This window comes from Symphalangus syndactylus, chromosome 1 (genome assembly GCF_028878055.3).
Source record: "Symphalangus syndactylus isolate Jambi chromosome 1, NHGRI_mSymSyn1-v2.1_pri, whole genome shotgun sequence".
NCBI classification, from domain to species: domain Eukaryota; kingdom Metazoa; phylum Chordata; class Mammalia; order Primates; family Hylobatidae; genus Symphalangus; species Symphalangus syndactylus.
The window spans coordinates 65,727,213-65,750,045 of record NC_072423.2 but is presented as its reverse complement, the minus strand read 5'-3'; the positions used below and the strand labels follow the sequence as shown (position 1 = coordinate 65,750,045).

The window sequence follows — 22,833 nt, the reverse complement described above, 5'->3', positions numbered from 1 at the left end:
AATCCAAAATGTAAAACAAGGTCCTGTATAGTACCACTGACCTAGTTCCTTCAACATGCAGGGGGAGGGGAGTTGGAGAAGTTGGGGGAATGAGATTTCTCTATATTCAGAAGAGACTTAAAAGACTCTTAAAGGACCTAACCAAAGAAAAGCAACATTTGGACTTTGGATCCAGATTCTAATAAAGCAACTGTAAAATAGACACTGTTTTAGACAATCAGAAATATGAATATAAACTGGGAATTAATGATACCAAAGCACTTTTAATTTTGCTAGGCATGATAATGGCCATTATGATTATGTAAGAAAATGTCCTTTTTTTTTTCAAAGATGCTTACTGAAGTATGTAAGGATGAAACGAAAATATATGGAATTTACTTTAAAATATTTTGGTAAGAAAAAGGGTTATTAATGAAATCAAATGTGATGACATTTTGAAAACTGCAAAATCTGAGTAACAGGAGTTCACTATCCTATTTTCCCTACTTCTGCGTATATTTGAAATTTTTCATTATAAAATTACCAAACAGAACGAAAATTCACATTCTTTCCACTGTAACAACAGTTTTCAAACTTGAGTGTGTCTAAGAATCCACATCTCATGCAAATCCTAAGAATCATCCCAAAAAACTGTGATTTTGTTTGTCTACGCAAGATCCCAGATTCCATTTTTAACAAGTGCCTCAAGTGAATCTGATACAATCTACAGCCTCATATCTGAAAACTATACACTTAATTGCTTTACAAGTAAACCAAACCTTAAAGGAAAGTCATGATCATATCTCTTACCTGCCCTTCACCATACCCCACTCCTATCTTAGTGTGATAGACATTTAATTAATCCTTTTCCTGACACTATAAATTCCATGAAAGCGGGGCATGTTTGTTTTTATTCACCATGGTGTTCCATTGCATAGCAGAATTCCTAGCACACAGTACACACCAAATAAACATTTGTCAAATGAATGAATGAATAACAGAAAAGAGAAAAAGGAAAGTTAATTGCAGTCCACTGTTTCAAAATTAGTTTGAGGGCTGGGTGCTGTGGCTCATGCCTGTAATCCTCGCACTTTGGGAGGCTGAGGCCAGTGGCTCACTTGAGACCAGTCTGGGCAACATGGCAAAACCCCATCTCTACCAAAAAAAATACAAAAATTAGCCAGGCATGGTGGCGCATGCCTGTAGTCCCAGTTACTCAAGAGGCTGAGGCAGAAGAATGGCTTGAGCTCGGGAGGTGGAGGCTGCAGTGAGCTGAGATCATGCCACCACACTTCAGCCTGGGTGACAGGGCCAGACCCTGTCTCAAAAAAAAAAAGTAGTTCAAGACAACAATCTGAGAAAATTTTCAATTTCTTGCCAAAAATCTGGTATCAGAAGTATGGATCAATTAAGAGGGGCACAGGTTGGCTTACCCTTAATATAACACAAGTATAAGATAACCTCTCACCTCCCTGAGATATCAGACTTTGGATGTTAATTTGAACATCTACCTTCCTATTAATTGTTTAGGAACTGTAATAAAATATACTCTATATTTCATAATCTCAAACAGAGAGGGCAAGTATATTAGAGAAGAAAACTGTATCTTTACATTTTAATAGATATACAAATAAAAAATTACACTTCCTCTGTTCAGAAAGTACAAACCCCTACAGTTCTGAACATAAGTCACAAATTCAAAAAATAATGGCAAATATAACTACTGAAATTAATTTAGGAACTAGTTCCAAAAAAAGCACTTACCAAAGATGGTTGACAGTCTTATATTTCTACCCCAACATCATTTAACTGTTTAAGTTTTATTTCTTAAATAATAAATCAAAGACAATTTTTTGAAGTTTTAATTGAAGTGTAATAAACAAAGTCTCATAGATTTTAATAAATTTTATTTATTTATTTTTTTTGAGACAGAGTCTCACTTTGACAACCAGGCTAGAGTGCAGTGGCACCAACATGGCTCACTGCAGCCTCAACCTCCTGGGCTCAAGCGATCTTCCTACCTCAACCTCCCAAGTAGCTGAGACTACAGGTGGAAGCCACAACACCCAGGTAATATTTTTACTTTTTTTGTAGAGCCGAGGTCCTTCTCTGTTGCTCAAGCCGGTCTCAAATTCCTGGGCTCAAGGGATACTTGCACCTTGGCCTCCAAAAGTGCTGGGATTACAGGCATGAGCCACCATGCCAGGCCTATCACAGAATTTTCAGAGACACAAGGGACATCAGCAACTATCTGGTCCAACCCTTTGTTCTACAAATACGGAAACTGAAGCCTAGATAAGAAAAATGATGTATTTCGTTACACAGAGATTTAACAGCAAAACAAGACTATGCTCTGAATTTTCAGTCCAGTGTTCTTTTCACACCACACTAATGGCATATTTTTAAGAATAAATACTTTTCACTGTGAATTGCAGTACTACCTGTTCATCTTCTTGAATACATGTGTGTCGTATCCAACAGCTATACTGTGGACTTAAACTAAATGGATACACCCCCTTTTTAGTGGGGATGAAGAATGGAGAAGTAGAGCTATTGGATTATCTTCAGCAATATAACTCTATATATAACATTTCCTGATAAGTGGGTTTTTCTATCAATTATCATAATAGAATCTATAGTTTTCACCATATATCCATAACACCAAAACTTATAATCGTGAAGTAAAACTGGTGTAAAGTTATGCAAAGTCTAATCTAAAACTGAGAATTTACTCTTTATTCAACATAAAATTTTATATGTAGTTCCTTCTTCTGGATTAAAAACATTTCTGGGCAGGGCGTGGCAGCTCATGCCTGTAATCCCAGCACTTTGGGAGGCTGAGGTGGGCGGATCACGAGGCCAGGAGATCGAGACCACCCTGGCTAACACGGTGAAACCCCATCTCTACTAAAAATACAAAAAATTAGCTGGGCGCGGTGGTGGGCGCCTGTAGTCCCAGCTACTCGGGAGGCTGAGGCAGGAGAATGGCATGAACCTGGGAGGTGGAGTATGCAGTGAGCCAAGATAGCACCACGGCACTCCGGCCTGGGCGAAAAAAAACATTTCTGACTCAAAAGATTAATGAATTAACCAATTCATATCTCAGCTGTTACTCTGAGCCACCTCTCTACACACCCACAGGGTGCCTGTAGTGCAAGAGGGCCTATATACAGAACACACACTGAAAGAATAAAAGATACACACAGAAAGAGAACAAGATAACTCAATCTCCATAAATTAGTTCCCAATTGCCTTTTATATCCAACTAAACCCTTGGCACAAAGTAGATACCATGTTATAAATCACGACTAAACGAATAAACAATCTCTAAAAGATCTTCCCCATTTACTGAATCTATCTACTAATAAATGTCTCAATTTTCAGTTACAATTGGCTTACATGTCAATAACGCACAGCTAGATTATGAATTTGAGCAGCTTGAGGTGCCAGATAAATTACTCTGTACTTACAGAAGACAATAAATATCAACTTCTAGACTAAGCACACTGACTAGTATATAACAGAAATACTATAAATATGACAATATTACAAATGCTTACTAAATACCAAATGCTGTGATAGTTGCTTTGACTATATTATTCAATTCTTACAACAATCTAGTACTTTTATCCCCTCTTATTTTTCTGAAGATGAAACAGCATTCAGAGGTTAAAATAACTCCCTAAAATATTTCAGCAAATACATGTCAGAGCCTAGATTTCAATCCAAGTTTAGGCCCTATACAAAGATTTGCTGAATGAATAAAAATGAATTAGGAGAGTAACTTGTTTTTTTAAAAGAAGTTCCTTCAACATACTAACATCCAAAAAAGTCTGGTCCAAACTAACCAGATATGCAACTGATACCAATAACACCTATTAACTCACAAATTAGGAACACTGGCAGAGATACAACTTTAAGGCTCAAAGATTTAATGACCTCAGGTCTTTTCATTCCAAGAGTAATATACCCCCAAAACTGATCAATTCAACTGGCAAAGCATACAGGGGATTAGACGGCAATAATCTAGATTCTAAAATGCTACCCAAAATCTGCTGTAATAACCCAATGTGTGGACTAACACTGTCAAAAAAGTTCACAACAAAAATTCCAGTTTAGTGACAGGGACAATAGTGGAATTAATGACAAAACAGGTAAGTTTATGGGAAGAAGCTTGTTTTGGAATATGAGGGATTTGAGACTAACATGACATCCAAGTAGAAATGCTTACAAGGCAGTCAGATATTTAAGGTTTGAAACAAAAGACTAAAAAATAAAGATTTGAGTATCATGTGCATAGAGATAACAGTAATTGAAGCTGTAAGAATGGATGAATTCTTCAAGAGAGTGAAGACAAAGTATGATAGGCCAAAGATTGAGGAAAAGAAAAAAAGAAGAATGAAAAGATGGGAAAGCACTAGGTCAAGAGAGCCCAGGAAGATAATTTAAAGGAAGAAAAACTCAAAGACTAACACCAGAAATTTCATTTACATTTATCTTCCACATTCTGAAAAACTCCCTAATAAGAAATAGTAGTGACAAACAGCACAGTGTTAGAACTCAACATGCACTATTTGACTAACACTGGTTCCCTTCAGTCTCCTCCACTCACCCGTTGCTACACCTCCAACAGCCAGAAGAAAAGTGGAAAGGTCATGTTCTTAACAGGCGTCATGAAGCAGTGTGCTAATAAATATGCTACAAGCAAGATATTTTCATGAAAAGTATGTCAAACTTCAAAACAAATGTATCTATAATCCTCCTAACCATTTTCGTTTTTCCTTTTCTTTTTTTTTGAGACAAGTTCTCACTGTGTCGTCCAGGCTGGAGTGCAGTGGCACAATCTCAGCTCACTGCAACCTCCCCGTCCTAGGCTCAAGCAATTCTCTGGCCTCAGCCTTCCAGGAGCGAGCCACTGCACCCGGCCTTGTTTTTCCTATTTAATTTACAAATCATAAGCATCTTTTCCTCTGCAAAGGTTAAACAGACTTAACTAATCTCCATCTGTTATTCTGTTTTCAAAGGTACTCAAAATCACTGAGAAATTATTACAGGCCCTAGACAAAATAATTAGAAGATAAGGAAGTCAGGAAAAGAGAAATAGCTCCCGATAATCCTTATAAACTGTAACATGGCCAGTAAGAAAGACAACCATTAGGACACTGTAAAGAATCTGACTTACAGAAAACCAAAGGTGACTAATGTGAATGCTCTAGGAAACAAGTGAATGGTTATCATAATGTATTTTAGTATTTGCAGACTATTTTAGCATTTATATAATATGAAGATTGAACTTACTTAGTTCTTGAAAAAAATTATAGGTGTTCAAGAAAAGGCTGGATAGCCACTTATCAGAGTTCTTCCAGCTACATTATTCTAAACTACTGCAGGTTGAGTATCCCTTGTTTACAATGCTTGGAACTAGAAGTGTTTCAGACTGAAGACTTTTTCAGATTTTAAAATATTTGCATATACATAAGATACCCTAGGGATGAGGACCAAGTCTAAATAAGAAATTCATTTACGTCTCATACATACCTTACACACAACAACCTGAAGGTCATTTTATGCAATATTTTAATAATTTTGTGCATGAAACAAAGTTCTGACTGCATTTTGACTGCAACCCATCTCACAAGGTCAGATGTGGAATTTTCCACTTGTGACGTCATGTCAGCACTCAAAAAGTTTCAGATTTTGAGCACTTCAAATTTCAGATTACGGATGCTATTCATCATTAATGTCTCAACAAAAAAGCTGTCTAGTGGGTAAGGTAGTTTAAAAGGACATATACCAGCAAACTTCTGAAACCAAAAGATTTGGAAGTTTCCATTTCTAAGCATGAATCTAGTAAAGGAGGTAGAGAAGAAACAATTTGAAAATATTATTTTTGGGATTACAAAAAAAACTCTAGAACTAAAGGACTGCACGTGGCACATAATACACACTAATAAGTAAGTATCAGTTACACAAATCAACAAGAGTCAAAATAACAGAAAAAGGCAACCAATGTAAAAGGAGTTTTGTTCCTATATGTGAGGTCCAAAGTCCAGATAGGGAAGAACAAGAACAGACTCACTGAAAAAGCTGAAGTCACCTGATAGGTCACTCTGAATGACAGAATGAATGAATGAACGAATGAATGCTCAATGTTAAACATAAAACATCATGCGAAGAAAATTCATGCTAGATACTACAAAACCAGAAAAAGGATTTTTTGTCTCTAAAGGAAATTCAGTCTTGGGCCAGGCACAGTGGCTCACGCCTGTAATCCCAGTACTTTGGGAGGCCAAGGCAGGCGGATTACTTGGGGTCAGGAGTACAAGAACAGCCTGGCCAACATGGTGAAACCCCATCTCTACTAAAACTACAAAAATTAGCCAGGCGTGGTAGTGCACGCGTGTAATCCCAACTACCCGGAGGCAGGAGAATCACTTGAACCCGGGAGTCGGACGTTGCAGTGAGCCAAGATCACGCCACTGCACTCCAGCCTGGGCAACAGAGTGAGATTCCATCTCAGAAAAAAAAAAAGGAAAATTCAGTCTTTACCAAGTTCAGATTGACAGGGTAATAAAATTTCAGTTAACAGCTATCAATAAACAGCTGTGGAACTAAACAGAAAAAGGGGACAAGATTATAAGATTTCAAGGGGAAAAAAACAACCAAATCTGTCTGTTGACTATTCTCTTTAACAAAATGTTGTTTTAGAAGTGATAGGCTCCATGATACCTGGCTGTCCTAACTTTGGAGGCCTTGATGGCTTACTTCCTCCACTCTTCCTCTTTGTTCAACCTTCATCTTTCACCCTCAGTTTTCCCTCCATTGTTTCTCCCTTTACCGTTATATCAACTTGCACCTTTGTGTAAATGACTTCCAAATCATTGTCTGTAATTATGAGCTCAGTTCTGTGTCTCCAACAGTCTACAGGTCATTTTCTCATGATTGCTCCACTATCCCCTCAAACACAACGAATCTAAAATTGAATTTATCTGTAGGCCTATTCTTCCCAAGCAATTTCCAAACCTGACTTTGCTATTTTTACCATTCTCCCTATAATCCAGGCTCACCCTTTCTAGAGTCATCTGACTATTGCCTCTCTCTTTGGTTCCCCTTCTTTTCCCTGCCAATAAAGTTCCACTATTCTTCTCTTCTCATTCTCATGCCCCAATTTTGGGCTTCAATCATTTCTGGACTATTACAATAATAATAATTTTTAAAAACTGTCCAATCTCACTGTCTCTCCAATCTTTTCCCATGCTCTCCCATCTTCCACACACTAGATTCATCTTCTTCATTCATCCTAGCACGGTCTTATTTATAAATATTTAATAGCCACAACATTGTAAAGGCAGTCCAAAATCCTTAGCCTACCAATCAAATCTTCCACAATCTAACCCTAATATTTCCTTCCAACCTTATCTTCCTTGTTTCCCCAAACGTGTCATAGACAGTCATGTCTCCACCCTCTATTCAGGTTATCCTCCATTCCTCTTGAGTACCCTCTATCTAAATCCTATCCATCCATCATAAAACATACTTTGAGGCCGGGCGCTGTGGCTCACGCTTGTAATCCCAGCACTTTGGGAGGCCGAGGCGGGCGGATCACGAGGTCAGGAGATCGAGACCACGGTGAAACCCCGTCTCTACTAAAAAATACAAAAAAATTAGCCGGGCGTGGTGGCGGGCGCCTGTAGTCCCAGCTACTCGGAGAGGCTGAGGCAGGAGAATGGCGTGAACCCGGGAGGCGGAGCTTTCAGTGAGCCGAGATTGCGCTACTGCACTCCAGCCTGGGCGACAGAGCGAGACTCCTCAAAAAAATAAATAAATAAATAAATAAATAAATAAATAAATAAATAAATAAAACATACTTTGGCTCTCTCAACTCACAGTGACTTCTTCCTCTCAATTTCCAAGAACATACATTATCTAAACAATCATCTGGAATTTATCACGTTTTCTCAATCTGTGAAGTGTTTAGCTTTGTTTCTGTGTATATATGTGAGACAAGGTTTTGTCTTCCATTAAATAGATTGGACTCTCAGGGAAAGAGTCCATGACTTATATTTCCTTGTATCCTCCACATCTAAATAAAGGTCCCCACCAAATGAAGCTATAGCAAGAGGCTAGAAGATGATTTAAAAAAAAAAGAAAGCTACTAAACCCTCCCTATAACACCACCTCATGTAATAAGGAGATCGAAAAGCAAAATAAAATCAAAAATATACGAAAACTGGATAAATATTGAAAGATAAATCAGACTTCTCAGAAGTTATAGAAATCCTTACTAGAAAGATATATTCCAATTCCTTCCACTTATCTCGTTTAATAAAATGTTTTAAAATCTATTACGCATCAACCTTCTTCACTATTTCTCAATATAAAGAGCATCCATAATGTGGTGAGACATTTCAAACAACCCATAATACTCTTATTTCCTGGTCAGGGATGCTTAGAACAATTCTGAAAGCTTTGGGAAGCTTCTTGTAAAACCCATACACGTGGAAAAATACAAATAAACAGAAATTTAGAGTAACTGAAATGCACGTTAATTTTAAACAATCTATATTAATTTTCCTTTGATTCAAGATGGGATTTTTGAATTGTATTATTCCTTTGAATGGTATTATTTTTTTCCTTAATCTTAATCCCCAAAATTGAGCATATCTAACATTATTTCACCAAATACATTGTGAAATCCTGTCCATATACATGCTCCCTGAAACCTTATTTTAGAGATTATGTGGTTTTGTTTGGACTAAGAAACATTATATAATCCTTAGTTGTTCAGAAACTCGTTTACAGAGGAAATGTATCAAACCTAAGAATTCCAATTCAACCACTTAACTATTTTTAAAATGGAATTTTGGTTTTTCACGTCATAAAACCCTCTTTAGAATGTTTTACATGTGACAATGTTAGGTGCCACACCACCAAAAAGACAGTACGTACTTTTGTAACCACTAATATAATAAAATAAGTTAACACTGTAATTACCTATGACCAATCATCTTGGGTTTTTACAACAGTTCAGCAAAAAGTTCCTTCAAACTCAAATCACCTATGAAATTTTGGCTTAAAAATCACTTCCTCAATATCAATTCTCCGTTATCACTTTCAAGGCTAAAAACTAAACCCCTAGGAGCTAAATCGAAAAAAAAAAAAAAAAAGGCAAAGTAGTCTTTCCAATTTAACTGTCAAACGGATCAGAAAAATTAATATTACTACGATGGCCATTCAACAAACTATATACGTTGCAGTAACTCTGACGTGATAACTTTTTATAGGATGCCTGCAATAGTAGTTTGTAAGTATCTTTCGGGTACTCATGAACTGAGTCTGAATTAAAAGTTCAGAGTAGTTAGTACAGAGCCAGTCAAAAAATAGGACCACGCCATGAGATGTTAATGGTACTCCAAGATTCTTCAGGAAACAGAAATCTAGCGTTTTCCAAGACGATTAGGCACACCTGAGACTTCCTTTTGCAGCGAACCAGGCTAATGCAAGAGGAAGGAAAGACATGCAAAACCCCAGACAAGCAAAAGAGAACAGCGCTACTCACCAGCAAACAATCCGAATTCACTTCCGATTTGGGATCCCGCAGCAGGTTGTCGATTTTTTCAAATCGAGTCTCAAAACTGTCCCCAGTCGACATGTTGCTGCTGCTGTGACAATGCCCTCGTACCAGCACCAGCAGCGGAAAGCAATTTCAACCAACTTCCTCCGCAGTGGGTTCGCAGCCGCGGGACGGAGGAGCCGGAACCTCAGGGTCACCAGGTGCGCCCGGTTCCCCCTTCTTCCCCTCACTGAGAGAACCTCCGCTCTCCAGACCCCGGGCCAGGGGCAACAGCGACCCACAGCCGCTCGAACGCCCAGAGTCGCATTCCACCCGGCAGCCCCTTACGACAGCCGACAGCGCCGTCGCCACCAGCCTCGTCACTCCGGCGAGGTGCTTCAGTCTAGCGGGCCCCGGCCGCCGTCGCCATGGAGGGGTCCCCGTCCCGAGATGGGCAGGAGCGGAGAGAGAAAGAGAAGCAGGGTGGAGACTCCCTCCGGGCAACAAGGGAGGGAGAAGAGGAAAGGCGAAAGCGAAGGGCGGGTGAGGAGCTGTGCCAGCTGCGGCCGCCGCTCGGGCCACGGGCCGGGCCCGCTCCGCTCAGAGGCGCTGTAGACGGTCTAGCTCCGCGTCCCCGGCTCTACTCGGCCCGGCCCGACGCACCGATCAGTCTCGGCACGAGCTGGTCCCCGCAGGACAGCCTCACTCTCCCATTTTGTCCCGTCGCTGCTGGGGCTGCTGCTACGGTGTCCGGTGGGACAGGGCGAGGTCGATGCCCGATGGAGACTTAGCAGAGGAAAGGCTGGAGAGCGGGCGAAGAGGAAGACGATAGTTGGGTCCCGGCGGCTGCTGATGGGGGAGCTTCTGGGAGGGGCTGCGGTCCCAGCCGGGGAAAGGGCGAGTCGCGGCGGCGAATGCCTGGGGGGTGGGGCGAGGGGGGCCGAGAGGGACTAATATGTCCGCCTTCCTGTTCAAACAAACGGAGACCGCCGGCGCAGATTGCGCATGCGGGGCGCGGACGCTCGGAAGGGGAACCAGCCGGGACCCCGCGCGCGCGCGCACGCTGTCGCCTCCGCAGGGCGGGGCGGGGCGGTGAGGTGGGCGGGGCCTTGCGGGCAGGCAGGCGGAGAAGGCGGACCGCTGGGAGGAGTCGACTGGGGGTAAGCAGCGGCCGGCAAGGTCCTCGCCTTGCGGCTCTGAGGAGCCATGCAGGTCTCTGGAGCGGCCTTGGAGGTCCGGACGGAGGTGGAGCTCTGGCTGCTTCTGATCGCTGTCCCGTCAGATGCCCCAGCTCTGTTTCCTCTGAGTTGCAGCCAGTCCAGAGACTCCTGACGAGGAGAGAGTGCCTGTTCTCCTTGTTGCTGTTAGGGTGGGGCAATAGGTTCTTTTTTAGGCAAGAAGCCTTTTCGTCAGCAGGTACCAGCATTGAGCACCAGTGACGTTTGGTTTTCGGTGGTACTCCATGGACAGCCCTCCGCGAGCCCTGGCGTTGAACCCATTTACGATTCACTGGGAAAGTTCCGAAGCGCTGCAGCGCTCAGCCCTCCCACGCCAGGCGTGTGTCAGGGGAGCCATAAAATACTGACTCCGGAAGATACAATCAATAGAAGTCAAGCTCAATTTAATTTTTTTAAAGGAAAATAATCTCGTAGAAAAAAATTGATATTTTTAAGTCGTTCGTATTAGTTCTCTTACTTCATTAACACCCCTACTGTAGTTCTCTCCTGGACGTGTAATGCTGCCATTTCAATGTCAAAACATTCAGTGAAACTTAATTGTGATTTTTATCAGAACTAATGTAGGACATGAGAATAATGGGCATTTCTCCTAGTTCCATTGCTTCGTTGACTGTGGTGTGAGGAAAGGTGAAAGACCTGTCACTCACCCCCGCTGATAAAATTATGTTCTTCACTGGTTTCAGCAGGAAATCTACCTTAATTTATTTCTAATCAAACTTTATTTTTGCTCAGAAGCCAAATTAAGGATCACTAGAAATAGAAAATGTGGATCTTTTACCCCATGATGGAAAATGCTACAGATGAACCAAAAAGCATCGGAGTAAAAAGCATCGTACAGCATCTGAACAGTCCACCAGCCTTATGATGTGAGTCAGAGGTTAGGAAAATCTTATATTGTTTGAAAAAATGTCTATTTCTATTTTCAATTTATTAAATACAAGAAATATTTAGATATAAAATCCACTATATATATCAAGATAGGACGTTCTTGGTTTATACAAAAATCGTAACAAAGACAACTAGACAAACCAGGTATTTCATTAAATGCCTTTGCAGTGACTTTTCTTGGCTCCAGCATTTTAAGTCATGTGAATTAGACTTATTTTTAAGCATAGGGCTTAAAATAAATCAGGCAGTTGCCCTAAAATAAATTTCCTAAACCCTGCTTGTCTTTTTTTTATTATTATTATTACCATTTTTAGGTATTAGGAATTTTGTTGTTTCTCAGAGAATGGTGAACATTATGTTGCTTTCCATTTAGACACATATGAAAAAATACAAGTAGTTAAGACAATACATGAGTGACACTGATAAATATAAGTGGAAGTGATAACCAACCTGGCAGAACTACTAGAAATATATGTGGGGTCCATATATTTCTAGAAATATCTACTAGAAATATATGTGGGGTCCATATATAGCTTACTTAGCTACAAGGCTCTTCTGATTATTGTAACACATCACTAGTTATCTTCTGCCATAAGATAGATGGACTCTGAATTAACTTTTTTTTTTTTCTCCGAGGCGGAGTTTCACTCTTGTTGCCCAGGCTGGAGTGCAGTGGCGCGATCTCGGCTCACTGCAACATCTGCCTCCCGGGTTCAAGCGATTCTCCTGCCTCAGCCTCCAGAGTAGCTGGGATTACAGGTGCGCACCACCATGCCCAGCTAATTTTTGGTGTTTTGTTTGTTTTGTTTTGAGATGGAGTTTCACTCTTGTTGCTCAGGCTGGTGTGCAATGTCTCAATCTCGGCTCACCGCAACCTCCACCTTCTGGGTTCAAGTGATTCTCCTGCCTCCCGAATAGCTGGGATTACCCAGCTATGCACCACCATGCCCGGCTAATTTTGTATTTTTAGTCGAGATGGGGTTTCTCCATGTTGGTCAGGCTGGTCTTGAACTCCCGACCTCAGGTGATCTGCCTGCCTCGGCCTCCGGAAATGTTGGGATTACAGGAGTGAGCCACCGGCCCTGGCCTATTTTTGTATTTTTAGTAGAGACGGGGTTTCACCATGTTGCCCAGGCTGGTCTCGAACTCCTGACCTCGTGATCCGCCCTCTTCAGCCTCCCAAAGTGCTGGGACTACAGATGTGAGCCACCGTGCCAGGCCAACTTTTTTTAATAAAGAGGTCCTCACCTTTAATAGGGTGGAATCATATGATATTAAAAATTCCCTTCCATTAGCTGGGCATGGTGGCAGGCCCCTGTAATCCCAGCTACTCTGTAGGCTGAAGCAGGAGAATTGCTTGAACCCAGGAGGCGGAGGTTGCAGTGAGCCGAGATGGCGCCACTGCACTCCAGCCTGGGTGACAGAGTGAGACTCTGTCTCAAAAAAACAAATAAATAAAAATAAAATAAAGTTCCCTTCCAACCTTAAAATTCTATCGTCTAATTGTGACTAATCTCTTCCAAAGTATTGTGGATATTTGAGATCACCCTTAAAATGTAAAGTATGTTAAAATCCTACATGCAAGTGCAAAATACTGATGCCGTGTATATAATAATAATATAACAAACATACTGAGTGCTCACCACGTGCTAGGTACTACTCCATACACTTTATACATAATCTCTTTAAAACTATGCCACAGATGGGGAAACTGAAGTGCAGAGAGATATGTTGTTAATATTTGCTCAGACCCTGATTGGAACAGAGACAATCTAACTACAGAACCCCCCTATTCATAACTATAACTGTGTTAACACTATCCAGTCCTAATACAGTGACAAGTATTTAACAATGGGATTATTTACATTAGCACAGATTTAAATGATTCCATGTAAATGAGGGAGTTATAGAATTTGTAATATCATCAGTCTGATTACAGTCCTTAGGTAAAGATGTGAAATGATTTTAGCAGGTTGAATGAAAAGGGTCTTGAAGGGTGGGTGTAGTGGCTCACACCTGTAATACCCAGCATTTTGGGAGGCCAAGGCAGGCAGATTACTTGAGCTCAAGAGTTGGAGACCAGCCTGGGCAACATAGTGAAATCCTATCTCTACAAAAGAATACAAAAATTAACCAGGCATGGTGGCACCTGTAGTCCCAGCTACCCAGGGGGCTGAGGTGGGAGAATTGCTTGAGCCTGGAAGGCTGAGGTTGTAGTGAGCTGAGATCATGTCACACTGCACTCCAGCCTGGGCAAGGGAGCCAGACCCTGTCTCAAAAAAAAAAAAATTTTTTAAAGGCCTTGAAAATGTTCGGTAACACTGAACTGACTAGGGATTCCCAAACACTGGGTCCAGGAACCAGTGGTAGTCCTTGGTGGGATTTTCATGACTTGCAGCAAAATGAGAACAATAAAGATATACAGTAAGTTTTCATAAAGTAACCAGATCTAAGGCCGTCCTTCAGTATGAAATTCTGTTACTTTTTTAAAAATTAAACATACTTTCCTTTAAGAAGCAAGAGTAATAGTAGATGGTACATTTTTTTAATGTTCTTAATTGGCAATTAAAAAATTACGAAGTGGGCCAAGCACAGTGGCTCATGCCTGTAACCCTAGCTCTTTGGGAAGCCAAGGCAGGAGGATCGCTTGAGCTCAGGAGTTTCAGACCAGCCTGGGCAGCATGGCGAAATCCCCGTGTCTACAAAAAAAATTAAAAAATTAACCAGGCATGGTGGTACGTGTCTATAGTCCCAGCTACTTGGGAGGCTGAGGCAGGAGGATCGTTTCAGCACAGAAGTTCATGGCTGCAGTGAACTAGGACCAAGCCACTGCACTCCAGCCTGGGTGACATAGCAAGACCCTGTCTCTGAAAAAGAAAAAAATAATTATTAAAAAAAATTTACAAAGTTGACAACTCTGTAAATATATAGATTAAACTAGTTGTATCTTAATTTTTCTGCATTTTGGAATTCAGGCATCTGGAAACATTTAGTGTAGATGAGAGTCATGCTAGAACCTAATGAAGAGACTGCAGTGCTGAAAGAATTTGAATGAGGCATATTTGGGAGAGATCATGGAAACATCAGAAAGATTAGGGTGTAGACTTCTGTATAGTAAAAGACAATTAAGCTGAGCATTCCTTTGCTTTTGGTCGTTTGGTAGGAAATAGGCTTGGTATCGTGTTCGTGAATTTCTCTAATAAATATTGATGTGTTAGCTAGCCTCCAAAGATTGCCCCCAATGAACTATGTCTCCAATATTCACGCCCTTGTGGCATTCCCTCCCACACTGAATCCAGGCTGGGGTCTTGTGACCTGCTTTAACCAGTACAATGCAGCAAAAGTAGCACTGTGCCAGCAGGAGGCCTAAGCTCTGAGGGTGCCTGGCAGCTAACAGTTTTATGCTCTGGGAAGTCAGACTAAACTGAGATCACCATGATGTGAGGAAACCCAAGCTAAGTAACCACATGAACAGATCACATGGAAGACAACCAAGGAATCCTACAGACCTTGAGAACAGAGACCCCAGACTGGCCCATTCCAGCAGCCCCCAGCTTTGATGGCACATAGAATGAGAAACAAGCTGATCCCTCCAAGCTCTCTGCCCATACTGCAGAATCATGGGCAAATAATAAAATGGTTGATACTTAGAGCCACTAGGTTTTGGCGTAGTTTTACAGCAATACAAGACAAAACAGTTGAATTTCAGAAAAGAATTAATCATAAGTAAATATATAGAGAGATATATGTTGGGAATGCCTTTTATACTTCTTTATATTACCCACTATGAAAGGAAGGTGCCCACAATAGACCCTTGGTAAAGGAATGACAGACTAACTCATGTTAATCTTCACTTCAGTGGAAACTCTGTCCAAAATAAATGTAAAAGCTTTTTAAACAAATTAAAGAATGATTTCAGGTGTTTTAAGTTATTACAAAATTACCATATTCTCATATAAACACATTCTACCTATGTTTTTCTATTTCCTCAATTTAGAAGATAATCATGTTTATTCTATTTCAAAAACATACCAAAAATGCAGGTACGATCACACATCAATTTTAATTCAGTGCTATAAATTTCATGTTATTTCAAAAATGCATACCACAAACGTGTTAACAATGTGATGTGGCTAAGTTCCTATAGAAACTTTAGCTAACATTTCCAAGAAAGTATGATACTTATTATGTTTAATATAACTTTCCAAAGTTATTCACATAGAATAACTTCACTTGATACTGAACAACTTTAGTAAACAGAAAGTTGTAAAAAATTAAGTTCAGTTCTGTTTTAACAGGTTGGTTTTATATGATTAATATTTACCCATAAGTAGTTTATCTGTGTATATTTTACTAGATCTGAAAAGCGAATCAAGAGAGTATGTTCCTTTACCTAAGAGTACTCCTTTTGAGATCAGTCAAGCTTTTCTTTCCACAGGACATTCAGGTGTGGGAGTAAATGTATTTTGACATTTTTAGATCTACTATAGCCTTGATGCTGCCTACGCAGAGTTGGGGATGTAGGCATCTATCAAGATTACAGCAAGGAAAAGTGTAGGGCAAGCTGTGAGCACAGAGTACCCTTAAGGCTTCTCCTGACTCACCCTGGAATGCCTTCCTCTAACATCTGTTTTTTATTTCTTAGAAGCTGCTATTCCATTCAACTGCAAAAATACTTGCACTGACCCTAGAAACAGAATGAAGAAATAGAGGAAAATGGATTTTTGTAAAACAATTACTTCCCTGATTTATGCCATTGCCATTTTGGGAACCCTACTGTTACGATACTCACAACCCCGAGCACGCAAATGGCTGATATTACAATTTATTCTAAGGGTGGGGGCTGTTATGTTTGTGGAATTTCTGAGATAGTTGGTATGTGGCTATAATAAGAGAAGGAAGCCCAGATCAAGGAGATACACATAGCTGGTTACATACTCTTTCTCATTTTTTTGTAACAGCTTCCTATCCAGATTTCCCCCTCCCACCCAGCACCACTCCACTGAGTTCCAAGACCAAGTGTACTTTCTGTCCTATTGCTTTTTAGGTTCTGAATCTTCCTCTTTAATGTTCCTAAACTGGTGACTTGCCTTTTTTTGGCAGTGACGGGCTCGTCACTCAATATCTACTTCTCTTTTTTATTTGCCATAACTTTTATCATTCATCTCAGTCCCAACTTTCAGACTTCCATACCAAACACTTGGAAACAGAAAAATGTTTCTGACATTTCACTGTTTTCCCCTCCCTTCTATCATTCAAATACCTCCTGAAATGTAACCTCCTCCCTAAAAATCTCTCTAACTGGAAGAGAGACACTGATTCCTTATGCCCACCCATATTTATATAAATGTTACCCTTACACTCTCTATGTTCTTTCTTAATAGCCATGATAACTCATACACTTTACCCCCTTTAATTTGCAGTGTAAATACTCTGCTAGTTTAATTTATACATTTGTTTTTGTTTATGTGTTCTTGTCATTGCTGCTTCATACATTCCCTAGGGCATAGGCCAGGACTTTAAAAGCAATAATCATGTTTTTCTTTTCATTGTAAAAATAGTTCATGCTTATTTTTAAAATTTTGGAAAATATGGAAAAGTAAGCAGAGAACAAAAATCACCCATATTCCCACCACCCAATTACCATCACTGTTGATGTTTTTGGAGTTTCCCTTTTATCTTTTTTCTCCATCTGTAATTGTTTGTTCGTTTTATATGCTATATGTATAATTATTGTATACATTTTTACAGCATACAGTCTTATATTTACTCTAAGTGTAACTTTTGAAACCTGCATAATATTCCATTCTAGAAATTTACCATAGTTTGCTTAACCATTACTCTGTTCATCTATAAATAATGCTACTGTAAACATCTTTCTACATAAAGTTGTTTTTTTTTGAAAATAATTATATTCATTGATGATTTAGAGGGACTATCTTCAAACTAGTACAAATATTTCATACATAATACCTGGCCTTTTTCTAAGCAATTCAGTAATTTTTTGCACAATAAGCTACCTCACATATTTCAACAAGAAATACATTAAATTTGCATAGTGAAGACATTACATAATGAATTAGGACAAAATTAAAATTTGCTTTAAATATTTCTTTCAGGGAGAGGACACCACACTTCTACTCAATGAAGAGAAACATTTTTACACTCCAGAGTTCTTTTATTTTTTTAACACCTGTGATGCCATGAATTCATAGGGAATAGGTCCCAGCAGCTCAGGCTGCTTCCCATTGGTTCTCACACAGTGTGCTCCTCTGGGTGGAGCAGGCTGGCGCTTCAGTTGAACCCAGGTACCGTTCTCTTTGGCTTCTTTCTTTTTCTGACCATTTTCCTTCAAGCATTTCAGGAAGCTATCTCGGCTCTTAGAGTGCTTAATGTGCTCAATACGCACATTAATTCTTTTGGCAAGAATCTTGCCCTTAACTTGTTTGTTTATGCAATGCCAACAGCATGCTGGGGAACATTGTAGACTCTTCAGTTTTGACAAGGTAACACTTGTGGGGCATTCCTTTTTGGACAGTACCCATTCCCTTGATGTCTACAATATCACCTTTCTTATAGATTTGCATATACGTGGCCAAAGGAACAACTCCATGTTTTCTAAAAGGCCTAGAGAACATATATTGGGTGCCTCTCCTCTTTCCCTTTGTGTTCGTCATTTTGGCTAATTACTGGAAGATGGCGGTTCCGGCCAAAAGGAAGGGAGTTTTTTTTTGTTCGTTTGTTTGTTTTAATTTGGTAATACAAGTTTATGCTCCCACTATTAATAGTCGTGTGCCTTCTTATTTGTTTATTTTTATTTATTTTTTATTTTTTATTTTTTTGAAATGGAGTCTCACTCTGTTGCCCAGGCTGGAGTGCAGTGGCCGATCTCTGCTCACTGCAACCTCCACCTCCCAGATTCAAGCAATTCTCCTGCCTCAGCCTCCCGAGCCGCTGGGACTACAGGGTGCACCACCAAACCCGGCTAAGTTTTTGTATTTTTAGTAGAGATGGGGTTTCACCACGTTGGCCAGGCTAGTCTCGAACTCCTGAGCTCAGGTGATCTGCCTGCCTGGCATCCCAAAGTGCTGGAATTACAGGTGTGAGCCACCACGCCTAGCCTGTGCGCCTTTTTATTATTTTTTCCTCAGCACTGGGTGTGTTACTATTTACATCTGAGCTCATTGTTCTATTGATTTGCATATCATTGATTATTATGAGGTTGGATATGTGTTCCATATGTTTGTCAATTAGTTGTTTTTTTTGCATTAATTTACATTCTGTGCCTATTCATCAATTGACTCAGAATTTTTCTTATTGATTTGTATGAATATAAATACAATACTAACCTTTATCTTCTTAATTGCACATTCTTACCAATCTTTTTATTTATTTTTAAATTCTGAGTATATTTTTGACAACCAAAATGTTTACTTTTTTAAACAATTTAATTTGTGTGTCATTCTTGCACAGGAGCCATGCTAATCTCTGTATCGTTCAATTATAGTATATGTGCTGCCCAAGTGAGCATTTCTTTTGCTGTTTTTATGTTTAGAAAGTCCTTCCACTTTCTGGCTGGGCGCAGAGGCTCACGCCTGTAATCCCAGCACTTTGGGAGGCCGAGGCGGGCGGATCACCTGAGGTCAGGAGTATCGAGACCAGCCTGACCAACATGGTGAACCCCGTCTCTACTAAAAATACAAAAAATTAGGCAGGTGCGGTGGCGCATGCCTGTAGTCCCAGTGACTCAGGAGGCTGAGGCAGGAGAATCGCTTGAACCCGGGAGGCGGAGCTTGCAGTGAGCCGATATTGCCACCACTGCCCTCCAGACTGGCGACAGAGCAAGACTCCGTCTCAAAAAAAAAAAAAAAGTCCTTCCACTTTCCAAAGGCTTAATATATTTTTATTTCTATTTACTTTTGTCCCCCCACTCTCCCACCATGGCTTGGTTTTCCATATTTTATTTTTAATTATAAGTGAATATATTTTGATGTATTGAATAAGGTGAGAATCTTGTACTTTTTCAGATTGCTAAACAATTCTATTAATACCATCTATTAAATAAGCTTGTCTTAATGATTCATTATGATACTTTCATTAACAAGGATGAATTATGTGTAACTATATTCCTGCTCTCTTCTATTTCATTGTAAATATATTTATTCTACTAGTATAGTAATATAACTATAGTCATGTGGTGTGTTTTGATAGCCCAGAAAATCTAGTCTTCTTTTGTTACTTTTCTTCTTTAAAAAGTTATCTTAACTTGTTATTCTTACATACGAATTTTAGAATAATTTTTCAAGTTCTTCCTCACTGTACCCCCATTCCACTGCCATTTTAACTGAAAATATTTTAAATTATAATTTAATTTGAAAAGAAATATTTATGCTATTTCATCTTCCCAATCAATAATTGGTAATTTTTATTCAAAAAATTATTTTTATTTCAGACAGGGTCTCACTCTGTCACCCAGGCTGTAGTGCAGTGGCACAATCACTGTTCACCACAGCCTCAACCTCCCAGGCTCAGGTGATCCTCCCACTTCAGCCTCCTGAGTAGCTAGGACCACAGGTGCCTGCTACCACGCCCAGCTAATTTTTGTATTCTTTTGTAGAGACAGAATTTTGCCATGTTACTCAGGCTGGTCTCAAACTCCTGGGCTCAAGTGATCTGCCTGCCTCAGTTTCCCAAAGTGCTAGGATTACAGGCATGAGCCACCACACCCAGCCCAAAAATGTTTAAAAATATTTTTTAACAAAATGTTATAGAGGGTATCACCTGGGCCACACAGATTTTTCACTGAGATTATTTCTGGATATTCTAAAAATTTTGTTGTCATTCTGAAAAGGACTTTTATTTGGATTATTTTACAATTATTGATTACGACATATTTAGCATCTCTTACCCAGCCATTTTATTGAACTTATTGTGTCTATAAAATTTTCTCATTTTGAAATTTTTAAGGATTTATTGATAACTACCACATTTTAATGTAAAACAATATCAATTATAAGATATATAATTATTTTACATACCACCAAAGGAAAGGACACTAACAAGCTATCATTTTTGAGATGTGTCTCAATTTCAGGGAGTCTAAAATGTGAAAAGGAAAATCTTGAATTTGACAAAATATCATGTGTGTCTAAATAATGTATAGACATTTGGTTTGGTTTCTTTCTTACCAGTAATCATACCTCACATCTATTTCAGGTCTCAGTGCTTTAACTACAGCAGTAGAGATAGACAACAGATATCCTTGTCTTTTGTCAGTTTTCCTCAGAAACAACTCATATTTAAGCATGTGTTAAGTTTTGATTTAAAATAAATACTCGCTCTCATGTTAAGACAGTGTCTTTCTATTCACTGATGTATGGACATCAGTTAAATACTAACATCATTTATCTACTACAACATATGATTTTATTTACCTAATGTTTTTCTTCAACTGTGTAATTTTTTTAGATTTAAATTCCACTAAAAAGGAAGCTTTATACCATTATAGAAGATGGAAAAACAGCCGGGCGCGGTGGCTCACGCTTGTAATCCCAGCACTTTGGGAGGCCGAGGCGGGCGGATCATGAGGTCAGGAGATCGAGACCACGGTGAAACCCCGTCTCTACTAAAAATACAAAAAATTAGCCGGGCGTGGTGGCGGGCGCCTGTAGTCCCAGCTACTCGGAGAGGCTGAGGCAGGAGAATGGCGTGAACCCGGGAGGCGGAGCTTGCAGTGAGCCGAGATCGCGCCAGTGCACTCCAGCCTGGGCGACAGAGCGAGACTCCGTCTCAAAAAAAAAAAAAAAAAAAAAGAAGATGGAAAAACAAAATCATTTTCTATAAATGGAAGGCAACCATAAAAATAAATAAAATAACACAAAAACAATGTTGTAACATTCTATTACTGTTCCTTGCTTAAGGCTCTGAGATTGGTTGAGCGCCATGACTCATGCCTGTAATCACAGCACTTTGGGAGACCCCAGCGGGCAGATCACTTGAGGCCAGGAGTTTGAGACCAGCCTGGGCAACATGGCAAAACTCCATCTCTACAAAAAATATAAAAAATTAGCCAGACATGGTGGTGAGCACCTGTAGCCCCCGCTACTTGGGAGGCTGAGGTGGGAGGATCACCTAAGCCTGGGAAGTCAAGACTGCAGTGAGCTGTGATTGCACCACTGCACTCAAGCCTGAGCAACAGAGACCCTGTCTCAAAAAAAAAAAAAAAGGCACTGCGCCTAATGCCAACTGCTCAGTGGAAAAAAAAAAAAGGACATTAGGAAGCGTTAGGAAAGTGTTAAGACTGTATACTAGTGCACCAAACTCAAACTTTCTTCTGGAAGTAATTAGACTACAAAGATAATTGACATAGAATAATGTTATCACTACAGTTAAAACTATGCTGAGTCCCATCTAAAATTATCTATCCAATCTGCTTTTGAAGCTTCGTTAGGAATTTGTTTAATATTTTATCAATTGCTTTTTTGGTATATGTTGAAGTTATTATATAGCTAATGATTGACATATGTATCATATAAAGAAAGTTACAGGCCAGGCACCGTGGCTCACGCTTGTAATTCCAGCATTTTGGGGGGCCGAGGCCGGCTGATCACCTGAGGCCAGGAGTTTGACACCAGCCTGGCCGACATGGTGAAACCCTGTCTCTACCAAAAATACAAAAAAATTAGCCAAGTGTGGTGGTATGTGCCTGAATCCCAGCTACTTGAGAGGCTGAGGTAGGAGAATTGTTTGAACCTGGGAGGCAGAGGTTGCAGTGAGCCAAGATTGCGCCACTGTACTCCAGCCTAGGCAACAGAGTGAGACTCCATCTTAAAAAGAAAAAAAGAAAGAAAATTTCTAATATGTTACAAGGGTAATATTATGTTACCCTCGTAGTTCTAGAGATAAATACACACACATTCATCCCAATGGACTGCTACTTTTGAATGGTTTCTTTAGGATTTTCCTATTTATAACTATCACCAAGGTTTTAGGTATTTTGATGTGGTTATTGCAGGAAACAGAAGCCAACTTAAGCCAATTTAAGCAACAGCAGAAAGTATAGCTGGGCGCCACGAGGGACTAAAACCAGGAGATGAGAAGCTCCGATGAACAAGCATGTTCTTCGAATTTTCAGGCCTAAATGGTTTTCATCTTTTCAAATACGTCTACTTTATT

At 39.9% G+C, this 22,833-nt stretch overlaps 1 protein-coding gene and 1 non-coding gene across 5 annotated transcripts in view; both read right to left on the bottom strand.

Annotated features, from left to right (window-relative positions):
* Positions 1-10,580, bottom strand: part of ROCK1 (Rho associated coiled-coil containing protein kinase 1) — a 170,714-nt gene extending 160,134 nt beyond the window's left edge. For all 4 annotated transcript variants that reach the window (XR_008650013.2, XM_063640634.1, XM_055236539.2 and 1 more), the window contains exon 1: positions 9,539-10,580. Coding sequence is in view for 3 of the 4 variants with exons in the window: in XM_063640634.1 (XP_063496704.1) it covers positions 9,539-9,631 (93 nt within the window). In the remaining variant the exon portion in view is untranslated. The remainder of the gene's footprint in view (positions 1-9,538) is intronic.
* An 8,506-nt stretch (positions 10,581-19,086) lies between these two features.
* LOC129461450 (U6 spliceosomal RNA) lies at positions 19,087-19,189 on the bottom strand. Its single transcript, XR_008650555.2, has one exon. It is a non-coding gene; the product is annotated as a U6 spliceosomal RNA (small nuclear RNA).
* Between the last annotated feature and the right edge of the window lie 3,644 nt (positions 19,190-22,833).